At 46.1% G+C, this 19,307-nt stretch overlaps 1 protein-coding gene across 2 annotated transcripts in view; it reads right to left on the reverse strand.

The window, feature by feature from the left end:
- The window catches only part of Plxnc1 (plexin C1), a 154,150-nt gene that overhangs the window by 21,924 nt on the left and 112,919 nt on the right, over nucleotides 1-19,307 (reverse strand). For both annotated transcript variants that reach the window (NM_018797.3, XM_030245180.1), the window contains exons 20-22: nucleotides 18,554-18,752; nucleotides 14,382-14,528; nucleotides 334-511 (exon numbers count right to left, since the gene is read on the reverse strand). In NM_018797.3, coding sequence (NP_061267.1) covers nucleotides 334-511; nucleotides 14,382-14,528; nucleotides 18,554-18,752 — 524 coding nt within the window. The remainder of the gene's footprint in view (nucleotides 1-333; nucleotides 512-14,381; nucleotides 14,529-18,553; nucleotides 18,753-19,307) is intronic.

Below are 19,307 nucleotides of genomic sequence, written 5' to 3' on the forward strand. Positions count from 1 at the left end.
GCCACCCGCTAATGACACGCTCCGTATCACAACAAACAAATCAAATGCAGTGTGAAGTGCAACACATCCAGGAGGGCACAGGCTTGACACCTTTCTGTCCTCCTTCATGCAGGGTGATTCCATGTGGTCCCTGGGTCACAATCACATTGATTTGCAAATACAGTGTATATATTTTTAAATGGTATCTCAGAAGGATGATATTTCCTGGGAAGAATCAAGAAGCTCAAAAGAGAGCGAAACAGTCCTCGTATGGGTGGACATGCCCTCTGGAAACAACTCAGGCCATATAACTGTCACCCAACAGAAAGAAAGTGGGAGGAAAACGAAACTTACCAAGACCAATCTCATTGAGCTGGAGTCCGTATGGAGAACCATTTTTGCTTAGGAAGGCTTGGAAAACCTTTTCTTTGGCTTGGCCTATGGTATCGCAGTCAAGAACGTTGACTGAAATATTCCGGCAGACATCTGCACTCTCGTTTTCCGGGATTTTTTCAAAGACGACATTTAATGCCTGCAAGAATACAAACGGGTTCCCAAGTCTATGAGGTAACTACAGTCAGAAAGGCATTCATAAGAGACCCGCGTGCTTCTGACAGCACATTAGCAAACAGCGGATCCCATTATACTACTTTAATCTTTTCTCCATAATCCATCCTTTTCAGGGATAATGGGAGGGAAAACAGAAAGTTAAAACACTCATTACAGAGCAAGCATTGGATAAATATATTGGAGAGGAAAATATATACACATATAAAAAATCTGCTAAAAAAAGTGATTTCTAATTTCATCCTAAAAAAAAAAAAAAAAAAAAAAAAAGAAAAGAAAAGAAAAGAAAAGAAAAGAAAAACCAACTTGGAAAGATTCCACAGCAAATGAGCGCGGATTGGTGATTATCCTTTTTATTAGCAGAACCAGGGAGTCTCAGGAGTGATGGTCCAGGTGACAGAAAAGGTTAAGAGGTCCGGGTATTGATTACACCAAAGAGGTCACTGTTTAATATGCAGCATTAATTATGGCAACGTTCATCTCCCCCCTCCACTTTCAACATCTGCAGTGAGATGTTTCTGAGTCCTCATTAAAATACCAAGATCCCCACCCTGCACTGTTATTCCTGCATTAATTACATTCCCAAGCTTTTGCTTGCATTGTGTCAGTTACAGGTCTCCCAGTGCCGCAAAACCTCAAAATTTAACTAATGGGGGAAGGAAGTCTTTGTGTATGTGTGAAAACATAGAACCAGGGAATGTTTTAAAAAAATAATCTAAGAGCAGTTTCAGCTTTACTTTGTCTATGAACAGATACAGAGATCTAAAATAACCCTCCAGGTTTTACCTGCTATAGATGCTGGGGTAGGGGTTGATTCAGAGAGAGCAAGAGGATTTGGTAAACAGCAAAACATGGTTCAGATTCCTGGGCACCGTTATCAGTGAGTTGGGGGACTTGGGGACAGTGTGAAATGCATCTTTGTTAATGTTTGGGGGTCTGGCTTAATGAGGGAGTGCAAAAGGCTCAACTTGTGGGTCTGGAAAGAAAGGAAAACAATTCTAACTCCGTAGACGTTCATTGTGGTGTCCAGATTTTAGGTCCAGTTAATTTGGGTCTATGATGTTTTCATTTGCAAGTTTTTTATAATAAAGTTCATAAGAGAAAATTTGAAAAGAAGTGAAAACAGGGAATCCGAAGAGTGGGGATCCTTATGATGGCCTGAAGTGCATATGGGAACTGGGGTGGAGGGCTGGGCCAGTGGGAGAGAGAGCTTGCCTAGCTTGCATGAGACTCTGAATTCCATTCTCTATATAGAAATAAAACGTGTATAACCACACCTGCTTTCTAATACGGAGGTCAAGGAGACAGCTGCCAGAGGTGCTTCAGAGCTAAAGAATAATGGTAGTAATGACTTATCCAGTTGATCGCCACTGTAACATTAGGTCAGTGTACTTTCACCTGGACACAGAGACTCGGTCCACACTGCCCAGCGGGACTGACTGCATGCAGTGTTTCAGAAGGAAGACCCTACCCATGAAAGGCATCATGTGGGCTCCTGGCTTTAATCCCAGCCCACCACTAGCCAACTGAATCACTTCTCTGGGTCTCCACTTCTCCCTTGCAACATGTAAATGATGGTAACTGACTTCTGATAGTACCCGATGGTGAATAGACATCATCCTTAGGATCTGGATTGGTTGACCTGTGCTTCTGGCATATGGCTCACAGACCCTCACAAGGTCAGGAGATATCTGAAACTCTGGGCAGATTCTCTGAGCCATGCATTCTTTGCTGACTGTGTCCCCACAGTAAATTTCTTAGAGCCCATGTGTCTCAGTATGGGGGCACAGCAGTTTCAAGGACACTGTTAAGGCCTTTGCCTTCATCACTTACCCAAAGGTCCCTCCCCCACCCCCTGCCAAGCACTTTCACATTGGCATCTAGGATTTCAACATAGGCAGCATGAAAGGAAAGACCTTGCTCTGGGATACTGCATAGAGTTCTAGGCCTCCTGGTCACATGGTGCTCTGTAAATGTCCTGAGTACTTTTTGGCTAGCCAGGATTCTACATACATATGGCCATTTTGACTTATTGTCACGGAAGCTTCAGGAGGCAGCAATTTCAGTGAAACCCAATAGGGCTTTCCCAAGGCAGAGAACGAGGTGCCATCAGTGAGAAAGTGGTGCTCATCATACATTGAACGTGACAAGGAACAGATTCTTAAACTACTCTGTCTTTAGGAACTTGGGTGTTCACAAGCCACCCAGCCTATGGCCTTTTGCTATATATAACACCCAAGACAATATTTGTCCCCCTGCAATCTCATTTATGATATGATAGTCACTTTAGTGCAGACCTAGCCAAATGATTTAAACTCAGAAATTAGTAGAATCTGCACTTTAGAGGTTGACCAGTAGTCTCAGTGTGCGCCAAATAAGTCCTTGCTCTACAATGGATTTACACTTGTCTACTCTCTAAGAAACTCTGTGTTCTGAGCAATTCAGCCATGAGCAAGGGGTTCAAAATGCCTCTCCACTTGTGAACAAAAACCAGAAAACACCAGGTAAAGGAAAATGCAGGGGTACCAGATGAGTAGGACAGCTGCAGGCTAGACCGTTTAGAGGAGACCGATGTGGCAAACTCTCATACTCAAGCCCTCTTTTTCACCTCCCTTCTTTACAGACATTAGGTCCTCTTGGTATAGATGCCAAATGCATTTCAAGACATGCCGTTTTCAATGGGGGAGGGCTGTTCAACTCAAACTTAACATGAGGAGCTTGCTAAACACATACTCTACCAATGAGCTACACCCCCAGCCCTATGACATACTTCTTTGATTCTTTTAACCCCCAGGCAAGGGTGGTTATATTGCTGTTCCAGTGCCCACTTCAGAGTGTAGAAACAGAGACACAGAGGGGTTAATTGCTCCAGGGACAGAGTTTCTAAGTCTGGAGATGACGTCTACTTTGCATACCCACTGTGCTGATGTCAGGGCTCACTGAGCTAAATTGTCCCCTCCTAAGCTCCAACCCATCTTCCCAGGGCTCTGATGATCTCCCAGGACTCCTCCTAGCCTCCAGGAATCTTTTCTTACACCAGCTATTAGCAGGGTCCTTAACTAGAGCCTAAGCATATCCTGGGATAGTTAGGAAGTGCATTTGAGAGGAAATTCTGTTCCTGTGGCCAGGTTGCTGATTCCTTTACTTGTGGCTCTTCATGTAGAGAGTGATGCTGTCAAAGGCGTCCAAAATAAATATGAATGGGAAACACCTTTTAATCAGAGCCTCAGCCATCCTGGCTCATGAAATAGTTTTATTGGCATTTACAAAATAACATTCGGTTGCTACCTAAAGGGCACCATTGTCTTTAACAATAACACCTCTTTATAGGCAATAAATGTTCTTAAAAACATAACCAAAAGGAAGAAATACCTTAACTGCATGTAAACTAATGTAAATCTGCCACTGCCTCCACAGCTAGATAGGGTGGAAAAGAGGTAAAAAGGCATTTTACAGAGTCCACAGGGAATTCTGAGAGTAAATCCAGACGCAAATTGATTTGTGTTCATTTTTCACGGCGGCAGTGCTTATTGCTCTGACAGCAGTTTCCTAGAGTGTGAGTGGAGGGCCCCCTCAGGACTGGCCCAAGTCTTAATACTCCCCATCCAGAGCAGAGACACCCACCTGAGCCTCTCTTCTATGCTAGGGAGCAGTCAGTGTCCTCTTTGCCTCAGAGTGTGGGCATGACAGGGTCGATCTTTGGCCAATGTCCCATGGCATCCAGAGTGGATGTATCACCTGTGCAGCCCCTCCCCTGCCAAGGCCCACAGAGCCAAGCTCTTCTGGGTGCTCATTAGTGTTGGGGATTGTTTAAAACATGTTCTCAGGCTACCCACAACAGGTATGGGAGACACATCTATCAGCTCGGAACACACACACTCAGAGAATCCCTTGCAGGCATGCCAGCAGAATGGAAGGCTAACTGGACCGTTCAGTCTGGGCCAATGCTCTAGGATCTATAGCTCCTTTTCTGACCACCACAAAAGGCTGGTTCTTTGAAGCACATTCTTTTCCTCTATTGCCCCTTACTTCCTTGGCACAAAATACCAGCAAAGCTGAGGTAGCATTTGTGGTTGGTGTCTACCTAACCAACAGCCATGCAGCAACCAGGGTAGAGGAATGCTCCTGGTGGTAGCTCCCTGTCCTCCTCCATTAGGGAACAGTCATGTGACTAACCTCTGGACAAGGATAGAGAAAGGAAAGAGTTTTTATCCCAACAACCAAAAAGGGGTCAGGGTAGGGGAGAAAGTTATGGCAGTCATCTTATAAGTACAAAGCTACGGCCAAGAGGAGAACAGATATGGTGACCGTAGGTTCTGTTGAAGATGGCTGAGCATGTGGCTGTTCCTTAGGCATGGACACCACTCGCCTCCAGTCTGCTCTGAGACGCACCTCTGCTCTTGGTGTTTCAGGTCCCATTGGTCCTATTTTCTTTAACTTGGAGCTGAATTACCAAAACCAGTGCCCCTTACTTTGCCAATTTTTAATGGCAGCTAAATTCATTTACAGACACGTACGTTTATTGTGGATCCATTAGTGTAGGGCATTGTAAGTGATACCATTCATTTGCCCCAGTGTAAATCCAGATGGGAAGCACTGGTAAACTAAGCTAAGTAGGAGACAAACACAAGTTCTAAGACTAGGTACTGTGAGTATGATGGTTAATCTTGACGGTCAGTAGATGAACTAAGAGAGACACATTTTGGCATACCTACCTAGGAGGATTTTTTTTTCATCTGTTTATTTGAAGTGGATGGCTTACCCCGAATGTGGGTAGCACCAGATAAAGAAGGTCTGAGGAAAACCTTTGCTTTTTGCTCCACTGTCTTCATGTCTTATTGGTAAGCTCATCTACCCTGCTGCCACCACCACTATCCACTTTGCTGACAGAACTCAGTTTCTTCTACCTTCCAATGCACAGTGAAGACCAATGGCTTTCCACGACTCCCCTGGGCATTTGGCAGCAGGTGGGGACTGCTGGGGCATCCAGCCTCATGGGCTGGGCAGCTTACTGGAGAGATAAGCCTTTCCAGTGTGAGGGCAGCTGCTGTTGGATTACCCAGACTAAGTCACGTAAGCTATTTAATTAACCTTCTCTTGCTATACCTTCATTCTGTCGGTTCTGTTCATCTAGACCAGTGGTTCTCAACCTTCCTAATGCTGAGACCCTTTAGTATAGTCATGGTGACTCCCAACCACGAAATTATTCAGTTGTGGATTCATAACTGTAATTTTGCTTCTCCTATGAATCATAATGTAAATATCTGATACTCAGAATATCTGATATGCCATCCCAAAGGAGTCATAACCCTCCGGTTAAGATCTCTGTTCCAGAGAGCCCCGGCTAATAAATAATACGGCCAAGTGGAAACAGACGGGGTGATTGGAAGGTTCTAGCTTTGAGGAGGGCATTGACAGGAAGAGAGCTTTGGGAAGGCTTCATGGAGGAGGTAGCATTTGAATAGGTCTGGAGAGGAGGTGGTGAGGGAGGCCTCTGGACAGGAAAACCCTCAGCTACCAGACTGAGCAGATTGGCGAGCAGCAGGCTTCAATCTTAAGTCAGGAGACCAGGCCAAGAAGTGGAGAAAAAGAATTCCACCTCCTTAGAATGAGAGAGCGCGGAGCCCTCCTGGTCCACCTCTGCCTTCCCCCCAAACCACCACCTGCTGCGGAGGGAGAAGCCCTGTGCTATTTTTAGAGGACAGAGTGATGAGGACAGAGCTTGGAGTTTCTAATAATAATAACAATAGCCGGTACTTATCGAACGCTTACCACATCCCAGCAATGAATCTGCTAATTTCATCGAATCCTCACAACTCTGTGAGGTGAGGGACTATTCTTAGCTTCCTTTAACAGATGGAGCCGGGGAGATACACCGAGGTCTGGAAGCTTGTCCCAGATTACAGCTTCTGGAAGGGTCACACTTGACTATGTCCAGACTCCCACTGAAATGCCAGGAGGCTAGGAATGGTGTTCTCCTTGCGGAGTTCTCCATCAGTAGACGATGGGTGGGCACACACCAGGTACTAGAGGGGGCTTGACCTTCTGACTCTGGCTTAGTACCAAACTGTGCTCTGTGCATCTTCTGGAAGCACACGTTGATCAGCATTACTGTGTATAGCTTCCGGAGCCTCTGGGCACTGCCCTGTCCCCGCTGCTGGGTGTGGCCACGTGACCGCATTCTGGCCAATGACTTTAAATGGATGTGTTATGTGGCAACCCCTGGGAAAGGTTCTTGCAAGACAGCTGCTGACCATCTGTCCTTTCTTGTGTAGTCCTGCTGAGGTCCTGCTGTGGCAATTGGAAAGAGGCTGAGGAAGCAGACAGCTCATTCCAAGAAGTTACCTGCAGGCATCCCAGAGCAGGGCTGCCCATTCCGGCCCTTCACACTGGGGAGAAATCCATCTTTCTGCTGCTTGGACTTGGGCATCTGGACCTCTGTTCTACACAGCTGTACTGCTTCCTAATAGCTATATACAGAAGGAAGCCATCAGGCAGGCAAGGCCATCTGGAGACTCACAGTGCATAGGAGAGGACTGGATGAAAATGGCTGTTTTTTTCCCAGCATACCCCAAGGCAGCGGCTTTTAGACAGTTGTTCAGGTTTACCACTGTCAACTCCTGCCCTGCCTATCAGGGTATTCTCTGCCATTTGGTTGTCCGTGCCCAAACACAGGAAGCATGTGTAACCTGGTACAGAGCTAACACAACACATGGGAATTTCAGATGTGTTTATCATGATGACAGAGCTAGCTAACCTGGTTCCCCTACCTCACCTATCATCAATAAAAAAACAACTAGAAGGACCACAGGAGAGACCTCCCTTTAGTGTACCTTAAAGGTGATAAGAAAAACACTGTCACAAAGAATGACCACTTCCTCTGTGCCAGGAAAGGCAGTAGGTGTGTTACACACATAATTTTCTGACTTTAGCACAAGTCAGAAAGGTTACCTACAAAAACCTACAAGGTTAGGCTTTTATCACCAACTATTCATAGATGAATAAATAGGCTGATGGGTGGTGACCTGCCCAAAGTCACACAGTAATGGACCAAGACCAATTTCATACCTAGGACTCTCAGAGCCTAAATCCCATGTCTTTGACCCTAGCCCCACAGCACATGGGTGAATAACTACACATTCTTACTTGGCTAGTGGTTCTCTCCAGCTTGAGGTATAGAGGAAACAAAAAACTGAGGCTTCTTGGGATAAACTGAATATGGGGAGAACCCTGTCCCAGGGGAGGTCTATAATGTCACCTGCTTAGCTTCTCTGACATATCTGTGGCTAACAAGGGCTGGATGCAGCCACATCCTTGCTGACATACCCTATAATTCCTATAAAGGAATTTTTTTTTTTTTTTACAAACCAGCAACTTTGTCATAAATGGTCTTTGAGCAATAATTGTTCTCATTCAATAAAAGCTATAAAATATATTTCTAATTTCATTTCAGGGCCAAATGAAAGTCAAGAGGAAAGTCTCTTTCATGTACCAAACTCAGAAAGGCTGCAGCTTGCTCAGTATAGCCAGCGGTCCAAGCGGTTTCAACAGTTGTCCCCTCAGCCCTGCACAAGCCTTCCCTGCCTTCAACTGTCTCCCTAACCCATGCTCACCCGCCTCCTACCATGTCCAGCCCCCTCTCCTGTCGCATCAAGGATAGACAACAGCTCCCAGCTAGGGAGTCTGCTCCTCTCACAGAATTACAGTGGGCAGAGAAGTGTGGAAGAAAGCCTTTGTCCTCTGAACAAGACAAGGTGAGAAAGGCATTGGCCCCACTTTGTTTCTGTGACCAGTTTCTCTATACTTAGCATGTTTGCACGTCCTAGAATGGAGAGAACAGAGCTAGCAAAGATTTGTGAACAGTGAGAACACTTTGCCAAGCACTTTCAGATTAGAGAGAAGATTCTAGATTCCTCCCCCACCCCCGCCTTCAAGTGTCAGTTTAAGAGCTGACAAATTATCTATTGAGGATCAGGCAGAAAATATTTAAGGCTTTGAGGTTTATATGGTCTTTGGTGCGACAAGTTAACACTTTCTGCCATTGTTAGTAAAGAGCCAGCCAGACATAATACAGAAATGAATACACGGAGTAGTGTTCCAATAAAGCTTTATTCATAAAAACAGTCCAGGGGTCTCATTTGTCCCCAGGCTGTTGACTGATGATTCCTGCTATATATATCACCAAATGGAAAATGACAACGGCAAAAAGACAAACCTTTGCAATACCACTCTCCCATTCAAATAGTCACGGGGGCCTGCCTCTGTTTACCTTCCGAGAGCAGATGAAATGGAACGTGTTCAGAGTGCTATGGCTGTAGTCAAAGCAACTGATTTGTAAAAGGTATAAATAATGAAAGAATAATTAATTTGAACCACAGAGATGAAAATTAAATACTTTTGTACTGAGATAACTAAATTATTTCTCTAATTCCAAGACGATAGGCGTGAAGAGAAAGACCACGAAGAGGAACGGCACTGAAAGCGCTCATTTAAAGTTAATTTTTCATTTTCCACAGCTTGCCATCGACCAGGGAATGACTTACCTAACACGATTATGAAAAATGGTTTCACTCTTTGATCAGGAAGCTAACTATGAAGCTAGTAATGGTTTCAGTATTATCTCAAGTCATAATGGAAATGATTTGCACTATGGTAGAAAGAAAAAAAAAAGAGCTTAAGAATTGTTAATTAACTTCACTGTTTCTCCACAAATGCTAGGAGTATTAAAAACAAGATTGCTGAAGTGCAAACATCAGGACTTAATGAACAATGGGATGTAATTGAAGTAACAGAGAACGGCTTAATCGGGACAGTGGGTTGTTTAATTACGGGGATAATGGATCTTCTGCAAGGACAAGCTAAATGGAACCAAAGGGGTTTGAGAGAGGTAAGGAGAACACACAGAAATTCCTGCTAGGGCTAGCCAGTGTTGTGTTAGAGATAGAATGTTGCCCTAAACATGCCTGTCCCCAAACGGCAGCCACCGGGGAGCAGGGTGACTTGGTAGCGACCGGCATAAACCTTCCATGAATCACAACAGACGCATTAGCATTTCTGCAGGCATGTCCCTGGGCTTTGTCAAGAATTTCTAATAATCTTAAAGACTTTCGTACAGATATGAGAACGAGTGTAATAATGTGTTTGTCGGAACTCTGTTTCCCAGGGTGCCAAGATGCTATCTCTCCGATGCAGCAGATTGGCAAGCTCATTTCCTGGGTTTAAGAGTTCAAAAAACCATTTCTCGCTTAACTTTGATTACAAGTCAAACTTCTCCTGCTAATTCAGCACGCCTGTTACGAGTTATTGGTTTTTCTCATCTCCTCTTGAAACTGAGGCAAATGTCCCTTCTCCCATGTGGTATACTTTCCTGGAACTGAAATCCTCCAAGATGCAGGCCCTCTGCTCTGCAAACATGTTCCTGACATACAGGAGGGTGGGCCAGGGCCAGGCACTCCCCAGAAACACTATTTAGCAAGCTCTCAGTTTTGCTGTGGAGAAAACAGAGGATCAATAGGTTTTGCTCCCGCTTTTGACTGTCAACTCTGAACTCTTGAATGGTGTATGCATGGGTGTCACACATGTGAGGGTATGGTGTGTATGAAGGTCAGAGGTTAGTGGTCAGTCTTCTCTTCTGTTTTTCTTTCAATCAGGATCTCATGTAATCTAGACTAGCCTGGAACTTGCCACGCAGCTGTAGGTGACTCTGAACTTAAATTACATTTATGTATTAATTTAAGTGTGCATGAGGAGAGCAGAGGCTGATTTTCAGGGACAGGCCCTGTCCTTCTACCATGTGGCTCCCAAGGACTGAACTCAGGTTGGCAGCAAGCACCTTTACCAGCCTAGCTATCCTGCCAGCATGAAGTCTTTCTGGATCAAGTGTCCACCTTATTTTTGGAAATAGTGTCCTTTACTGAACCCGGGGCTAGAGGAAAGTTTCCATCCCTAGCACCGGGATTACAGGTGTGCCACCATGACTAATTTCAACATGGGTACTGGAGATTTGAACTCAGGTCATCGTGCCTGTATAGCAAGCATTTTCCCTTTAGGGCCATCTCCTCACACATTAAAGGAAGTCTAGGGTGTCGTATGAAGATTGACACAATCTCCCCTTAAGCATCAGAGAGTGAATAGAGATTGGCACCATTCGACTTGCCAGATGCCGGTCTGGGGCACCTGGTACTGGAGCCAGGGTGGTTATGAAGGGCTTTGTGAAGGCAACTCAGGCATTATCCTCTCAAGATGGGCTGAAGGACATCTGACTTTCCAGAGCGATTTGGTAGTATAAGGGTTTTAAATACAAGAAACTGGCAGTGCATCTCTATGTTCTAGAAAACACCCTACACCTCAGAGAGAAAACATTCTAACCTAGGAGGTGTGAAACCTAACTCAGAGTTTGTTGTGTGAGGCGCTGTTTCTGAGCATGCATCCCAACGGGCTTTTTCTCCAATGGGGCCCGCCATGGCACCACATTCTTCTATTTCAAGTTGCTCCTGTGACTCTTGTAGAGCTTTCTAATGTCCCTTGTTAGAACAGGGACACACACACACTCTCCAGTATGTTCACAACACCTTAGTCTTCAATGACATAAACCACCTCAGGCAAATGTAGCAAGGCTTTGCAAACCACCAGGAGTGTAGCCTGGGAGGGTGGGGGGAAGGGAAGTGGAGAAAAGGGAGGGGGGAGGAAGGGAAGAAGGGGGAAACTTAGAAACAGGGTGGTTCAGGTTGGGAGAACTTATATGAAAGGAAATGAAAATGCTTAAATTTTTCATATTGACCCTCGGTAACATTTTTTTTTTTTTTGGTCACACAAGCTTAGACTGACTGGATCATGTGCCTTCTCTCTAGCTTCTAGTTTAATCAGCCACCATGAAAGAGAGGTTGGAGCAGGTCCAACAAAAGACAGTTTAAAAAAAAAATCATTCTTAAAGGCAAAGGCCTTAGGAGCTAGGGCCCACCTCTCTGCCAGCCTCCACTCTATCCACCGCAGATGAATCAGAGGAGAACAGTGCAGAGATTTAATTTTCCATTGCATTTCCCCCAGAGGCTATAACAGGGGAAAAAATTCAAGAGTCGACACGAATTTCTTCAACATCAAGTAACATTTTGACGATGAGTTGAGTCCTAACAAATCAGAAACACATGGTCCTAATTGACTGTGAAATAAATAACGCTTCCAAATGAAAGGGAGAGAAAGTCCTCAGACAGAAAGCGCTGGAACGCCGTAACCTCAAAAGTTGTTTCGGGCAGCTGACTTCTCCCTCCCCTTCCCCCCAGCCCACCTCCTTTCTTCTCTTCCTGGTCTGATGCAATGTGTTTCATGAAAAGAAATCTTGCTGGATTCCCCAAACCTACGTTTACTTAGGAACCTTTATCCCTAAGACCCCTGTGAGGGCTGCCTTCTCTTGTTAGACCCAAACACTGGCCTCACCCGAAGCTGGGTGATTTGTATAGGGAAGGGACTGACTGACTTCACAGTTCTAGAAAGCCAGAGGCACGGTGCTGACACTGCTGGGGGCCACGTACTGCTTTGGGCTTGGTGGATGAGCAGCAGGAAAGACCATAAGGAGAGAAAGGAGACAGTAGAGAAGAAACTGAGGATCCCCACGTGACTATGTTCCTCTGTATGTGGGCATGCATGTCTGTGTGTATATGCGTGTGATGGTTTGTATATTTTCGGACCAGGGAGTGGCACTATCTGGAGGTGTGGCCTGGTTGGAATAGGTGTGTCACTGTGGGTGTGGGCTTAAGACTCTCATCCTAGTTGCCTGGAAGTCAGTCTTCCACTAGCAGCCTTTGGATGAAGACATAGAACTCTCAGCTCTGCCTACACCATGCCTGCCTGGATGCTGCCATGATCCTACCTTGATGATAATGGACTGAACCTCTGAACCTGTAAGCCAGCCCCAATTAAATGTTGTTGTTTTTTTTATAAGACTTGCCTTGGTCATGGTGTCTGTTCACAGCAGTAAAACCCTAACTAAGACAATGTGCATGCACAGATGCATGCGTGTGCCTGTGTGCTGGATACTCTTTTAATCTTTATCACATCCCCAAGAGATGGGCCGTCATGATTATCATCTTTATCGTCAGGGAGACTGAGAAGGCATAGCAAGTGAAGAGACTCGAGCAGTGTCACACAGCTAGCCAGTGGGAGAGGCAAGGTTCAAACCTGCCTGGCTCCAGAACCCAGGTTCCTAACCCCCATGCCAACAGTTCTCAAGTAGTGCCTGAGGAGAATATTAACCATGCACATCCTAAGGCTGGAGGGCTCAGTGGTTAAGGGCATGCATTGTTCTCGAAGAGGACCCAAATTCAGTTCCTAGCACTCTTGTTGGGTTACATACAACCATCTTTGGAGTAATATGATACCTCTGTTCTCAAATATATACTTACATTCGTGTGCATACACACACACACACATACAAGTAATTAAAAATAAATAAATCTGGGCTGGAGAAATGGCTCAGTGGTTAAGAGCACTGGCTTCTCTTGTAGAGGACCTAAGTTCAGTTCTCAGCACCCGCATGGCAACTCATACATACAGGCAGATACTTATATACATCAAATAAAAATAAATAAATGTTGTAAAGAGTAAATTGAAAGAAATGCAAACCCTAAGTCATACCCCAGACTTGCATCTAGGGTCACCTAACAATGGGTGTTTAACACTGTCCGGGCCACAGTGCCACCATGCTAAAGCCTGAGAACACTGCCCTACCCCACAGGTGCTGACAGTTATCCACAGGAACCATGCTCTGCTGAGCACACAGCCATGGGGATGCTACACACAGATGAAAGAAACTGGAAACAGCTGATCTCCTGGCTCCTCCTCACCCACAGCCATGACATAACCATAATACGGTCCATAGCACAGTGGTGCCTTCTTCAATTAGGGAGTGAATTCTTCTAGAATGATACCACAGGACTCACCACCCAGAGCAAAGCCACAGGAGCCTGAGCTCTCCAGTGAGCAATTCCTGAATCCCACTGGAATCTACTTCTTCCATGTCCACTAATAAGATGGTAAAGAAGTCTAGAGTCTTCATAGAGCTAAAAGTCAAACCAAAGCTACAGAGCCTTTCCTCAAGTTGACGATGATGGAAAAGCTTCGAAAGCTCCTGAGCCGTATGGAAGACATGTTCCATGTGGGGCTTCTGCCACAAAACTCCTGAAAGGCCCCGAAGTACTGTCTCCTTCTCTGGGGGTGATTGAGGGCGGCTGGCGCCAGAATGGGTTAAAAGGAAGCTCTCAGTATTTGAAACTCTCAGGCAGCCTAGCCCCGTCACCCTGCTGGAGCGATCTACAGCATTCCTCTAAAAATATCTATGAGATCACAGTACATTAAGTGCGTGACAGCAAACATTTGTAACCAATCCATGGAAATAATAAAGGAAGGCGTCGTGTTGCATGGGGAACACAGAGAAGTTTGTCTTGTGTTATCGGTCTAAAATAAGACGGCCTCAATTTGGGTTGAAATATCTCTTCACACATTGTCTTCCCCAAGCAGAGCCATTTGAGAAATTCTGATTGCAATTATAAGTGCCGAATAGGGAGCAGTTTGCATTTCCTTTGACGATGTTCAAAGCTATAAGCAATCCCGATATTAAAACCTTTGGAAATTGACGAGTATCCCAGGCATCGTCACGGCGCTTCCCTCCCCAACCCAAGGAATTAAAATCTATTATGCGAACACGTGTTAATATTTTATCAACTACTGCTTTCAATTATGTGGATGCCCCGGGGCCTCCCACAGTCAGGAGGACCCACCCTCCCCCCATCCCACCTACCCCCACCCTCTGGGTCTGGATGGAGCGCTTTGGGCAAGCTTACCACAGTGTTGAATTCGGGGACCTGCCAGAGTAGCCAGTCTTCGTTCAGGGTGTACAGCGCTTTGCAGGTGATCACGTCCACGGGACCCTTGTTTATTTTCTGGTTCAGGGTCGTCACCAGCAAATAGAATGGCTCTCCAACAGTCTCCTTGGAAAAAGTTGCAAAAGCAACAGTTAGCTCTGAAGCCCACGGTAGTACCACGAGTGACAGGCAGCAGTATTCACTCATAATCAACATGCAAAGCCCGTGGAAACGCGCAGCACATCACCCAGGAAACTCCTTCTTGCACACTATGCACATGCACGAGCCCCACCCCACCCCCAACACTATGGGAGGTATCCAGTAGAGGCCCCCCTTAATTTCATGTTTAAGTTCCTGTCTGGCAGGCTTGTGCTCATCAGTAGGCTGGTGCCTAAGAGCAGTTCACGGAGGTAGAGTTATAACCTTGTTTACGTGCCCGTTTAATTGCAAACCAAAAATAAGCGACATTAAGAAAAAAAAAAGTGCTTCACACTTAGTCTTGGCAACAGGGACTCATGCAAGAATGTTTTAAACATTTGCTGTGGAGGGTGGCCTGTCAGTGTTCAACTGCTTTTAGCGATGGAGGTGGCCTCCACTTCAGCTGTTGTCCTGCCCATGTGCCAGCCCTTGGCCCTTATCATTCAGACACCTCTTGCACGGTTCACAGGTCAGATGGGCAGTATTCCCTTCCCTGAACCTCTAAGGCTGGTCCCAGGGTCCCTGTCTCCAGCCCTCTCCTGTGAACACGTCCCACTGAATTGGGGGAGGGGGTTTTGATGGCCCAGATTTGAAGCCACTATGTTCAAAGGGACATTGGGTAGTTCAGGTATAGGCTGTGTTCTGCTTCCTGCCATCGGCTGAGGCATGCAGCCCTGGGGCAGTTTCGGTTCCCCCTAAACAATGAGGTTTCCAGGATCCATGGACACTAGGCCTGGTGGGGGAAAGGGGAGGGCTCCTCCCAAGCCAGAGTGCCTTAGTAAAGATGAAACAGTAGTTACATGGCTCCAATTGGAGCCCCCATGTTACCAAGTTCATCTGCAGAGCTAACTAATTCAGCTTCGAAAGGAGCATCCCTCTGGCTCTCTGTCTGATTTCCTGTGAACAGGAGGGTTACCGACAACCCTTTGGGGCCTCCCCTAACCTCTCCGCTCACCCCTGTCTCTGCCTTTGTACTTCCTCCAAGCACAGGTCCCTCCCTTGGTCTCCTGCCACCCTCTACCTCTCCTGGTCCACTTCCTCCCTGCCTCTCTTTGCTTCTCTCCCCTCTGCTGACAACTCCCCAAGTAGCGAGTAGCCTCTTCCTGATGCGGGACAGTAGCGAGTAGCCTCTTCCTGATGCGGGACAGAGAGGGGGATGTTCAGAAGTTTCCAAGGTGGGGCAAGGGGGACCAGTACCTGACATTTCGTTCTCATACGAAACTTCCTTTATTTCATGGTTCATTATCTCACCGAGATCTGCTTTCCGTCCACCCCCTTGGGAAAGGGCCTGACCACAAACCTAAGAACCTCACTTCTGCCTTTCTTACACATGGCAGAGACACACCAAGGGCCCTTGTGTGGGGACTGGGTTGGCCACATTGGTTGACGCAGAGGCCAGCCAGGACCCCCAGGGCTGGGCAGAGGAACAGCCACTGGCTCAAGGGCTCTCTAGTTAGGATTTTCCAGCATTCCCCAAATGGAGCTGGTGACATATGGCTTCACACTGCCCCTCGGGCCCTCAGTTCTAGCCCTATCGAGTCACCTCCAGCATCTTTTAAGGATCTCCCTAAGAACTTAGGTGCCTGTCCCCTACCCTGTGCCACATAGATACCTACTCAACCTAGATTTCGGTAGCAGAGGCAGGTTGAAAAACCTTTCTAGAGACACTGACTAGCCTAGGAAACCACCAGGCCACAAGATTTCTTTGTCGTCAACTAACACAAGGAATTGTATGTCTCATCTGTTGGGGGACATGTCTTCTCTCTTTAGATGACAGACCAGAGCTGACTATCAGCTCATTCAGAGGCTGGCACCATCCTCGCTACCCTCGGACCTACAGAATCACATCTATTCTGTCTGTCTTGAGCCCCCATAGGCAAAACAGCCATAAATGTACTTACCTCTGCAGACCATTAAGGGTTAAATGAGAAAAGATAATCCAAGCTCTTGGCCTGATGTCTGATGTATAGCCAACAGCAGTGCTTAATAGATGTCAACTGTCATATCTGTCCCTACCAGGCCTTGGAGTCTGGGAAGGGAGCTCACCTGAAGGTTGCTACCTGCTTAGCATCAATGAGCAGGGCAAGAGGAGGCCCCCCAAGCCCCTTGATAACTGGAGGGATTCTTCCACTGAAAGTGAAAGTCCCGCCCAGGACTGGCTGGCTGCCACTTCCTCTTGGGCACCGTGCCGCTCTCCCCCCTCACCACCGAGTGTTCCACACACTCTTGAATCAGCACAGAGAAGAAATCTTGACCCAGAATGCTTTGCTCAAGGGGGCCGCTTGGGCTTGGAGCCCAGATTTTTCTGAACACTTCTCCCCTTTCATGCCTAAAAGCAGCTCCTGCGAGTTCCTGGTAGGGAAGAGCTGGGAGTGAATTTCAAACCAGTAGACTTACCAGTGAATGGACACCAAGCCAGAAACACACAAGCAACAAAATGATACAGTGTCCACAGTGAACACGCTAACCCGGGGGACTCAGGCAGCTGGGTGGGTTGGGGCGCTGGGGAATGGACGCAGATAGCAAGCAAGCTTACTGGTTTTAAACAAAACCTCAGGGTGCGTGTTTGCTTTCTGTTTCCTCTGAGCATTGTACACATTAGCCACAGAGTTTTTAGAGAAGAGACTGGTGGATGCCATTCTAGGGCTTTTGGCTTAGGGTCAGCTGAGGATTAAGACCTGGGAACCTGGGAGAGGGTCTAGCACCTGTGTTCAGCAGTGGCCACCCACCCAGCCTCAGGGAGGCCCAAAGGCAGCTCTCTCCAGAAATAACCACTTGACACATCCCCAGAGCAGATGATATATACCAAGTAAACAGAAAAGGAGGCAGATTTCATTAATCTTAATAAACGGCCATTGCCTTGGGAGTGGGAAAAGTCAGTTAAAAAAATTTTTTTTAAATGTTGCGTATCTACTCTTAAGATTGCATTAAACATTAAACTAGGCACAGTCTAATTTAAAGTGCTGCTTGTGGATCTCAGCTTAAGCAGCCCTGTTAAAACCTGTGGCATAGCAGTGTATCTTATTCAGGGTTTAATTAGATTTTGAAGCAAGCTGCAAATACACAATTATGCCGTTTTGCTGGAATCTGGACGGCTGGTGAAGTTAAAGATGGATAAGAACCTCCCTCCATCCCAGGGCCTCAGAGCGATGAACAAAGACCATGTTCAACAGAAACACCCTGATTTTCATTTTAATATTTTATAATAATGGCCAATATTTATGGGGTTCTTACTCAGTGCCGAGCAAATGGTGTACTCCTGCTCATCTGGGCTTCAAAACAGCCCAATGATATTCATCTTTTGTTAACTCCACAGGTAACATGCCAAGAAGCGATGGAGCCGTCTTAACTCCAGACCCAGCCCTGGGCTCCAATGCTCATAGAAAGTTTGGACTCTGAAAGATTTGAAGGTTCAATGAAATTCAACCATATGCCATAGTCACTTCAAGAAAGTGAACTCGGAGGACAGAAGGCTCTTTGGGGATTTGCTTTACTGCTGAACACCTGGGAAGAAGGGACCGTCATTAGCTGCCAGTGTGCCAGTGAGTAATGAGTATTTCCAACATGTTTTAAAGGACTCAAGAACAGTTTGTGCTCATCAGCGTTTTAAACAGTCTCAGGTCTCGGGACGTTTTCCTACATAGGCTAGCAGAATCAAGGGTGTTAACTAAGATAAGAAGATGAGCTCGCATATAAGAATCTTACCCAAGAGAGCCCTACGTGAATTATATGTACCCTAGGGACTACTAACAGCAGCAACAAACAAAGAAAATAAACAAACAAGACCCGCACAATTGTTATTTTCCATTCAATCTGGAAGACCCACGATCAAGTTCAATTAAACGCTGACTGCACAGAGCATTCTGGACTTAGCTCCACAAAGACACCAGTGTGGGCTAAAAATAATTGCCTATTGTCTTACCTCTGACACTGCAGAGCCCTGTGACACTTACCCGGAGGAAACCGGAGAGACAGACAGACATCCAGTTCGTCAGGAGCTTCTCCACCACAGACTCCGTGCGCCTCAGCATCAGCTTTGGTTGCATATTACTGCACTGCTCCATCAGGTCCCTGGTCAGCACCTCCAGGATGCTGGTCAGGTAGACCAGTTTGGTTTGCAGAGCAATGGTTAGGAAGGAGGCGAAGAGACACCTGTTTAAAAATAGAGCCTGGTGAGCCGTTAGCCCTGGACTCAGGAGGACTTGTCTGATTTCCGTGAAATCTTGCTGGCAATGGGGGAATTGTCTCCTGAGGAGCCATTTTTTTGTGTGTTGTTTAGGTTCCGATCCGTTCAGTTCTTATGGCATAAGATTACCCACCAGGCGTAAGCACCCACATAGCTCAGTTGGTAAACTGCTTGCCTAGTCCATGGGGCGCTGGTTTTGATCCCTAGAAGGGCATATATGGGCTGTGGTGGCAAACAGTTGTCATCTCAGCAGTATGGAGGGAGAGGCAAGAGAATCGGGAACTCAAGGTCATGTCAGCTACAAAGGGAGTTTTAGGCCAGCCTGCTGGGTACATGAAATAACAAACAAACAAACCAAACAAGTCATTTTCTATTTTTTTTCCCAACAAGAAGTGAGTTTCTTTTCCAAAAAATTTAGGGTATTTCTTTAAAATTCAAAATTAAAAATAACACTTCTGCTTTTTTGGTTAAGAATTTTCTTTTTTGGTGTTGGGGTTTTTGTCAGGTTTTACTGGGTGATA

Source organism: Mus musculus, chromosome 10, assembly GCF_000001635.26.
Source record: "Mus musculus strain C57BL/6J chromosome 10, GRCm38.p6 C57BL/6J".
In the NCBI taxonomy this organism is placed as follows: Eukaryota; Metazoa; Chordata; class Mammalia; order Rodentia; family Muridae; genus Mus; species Mus musculus.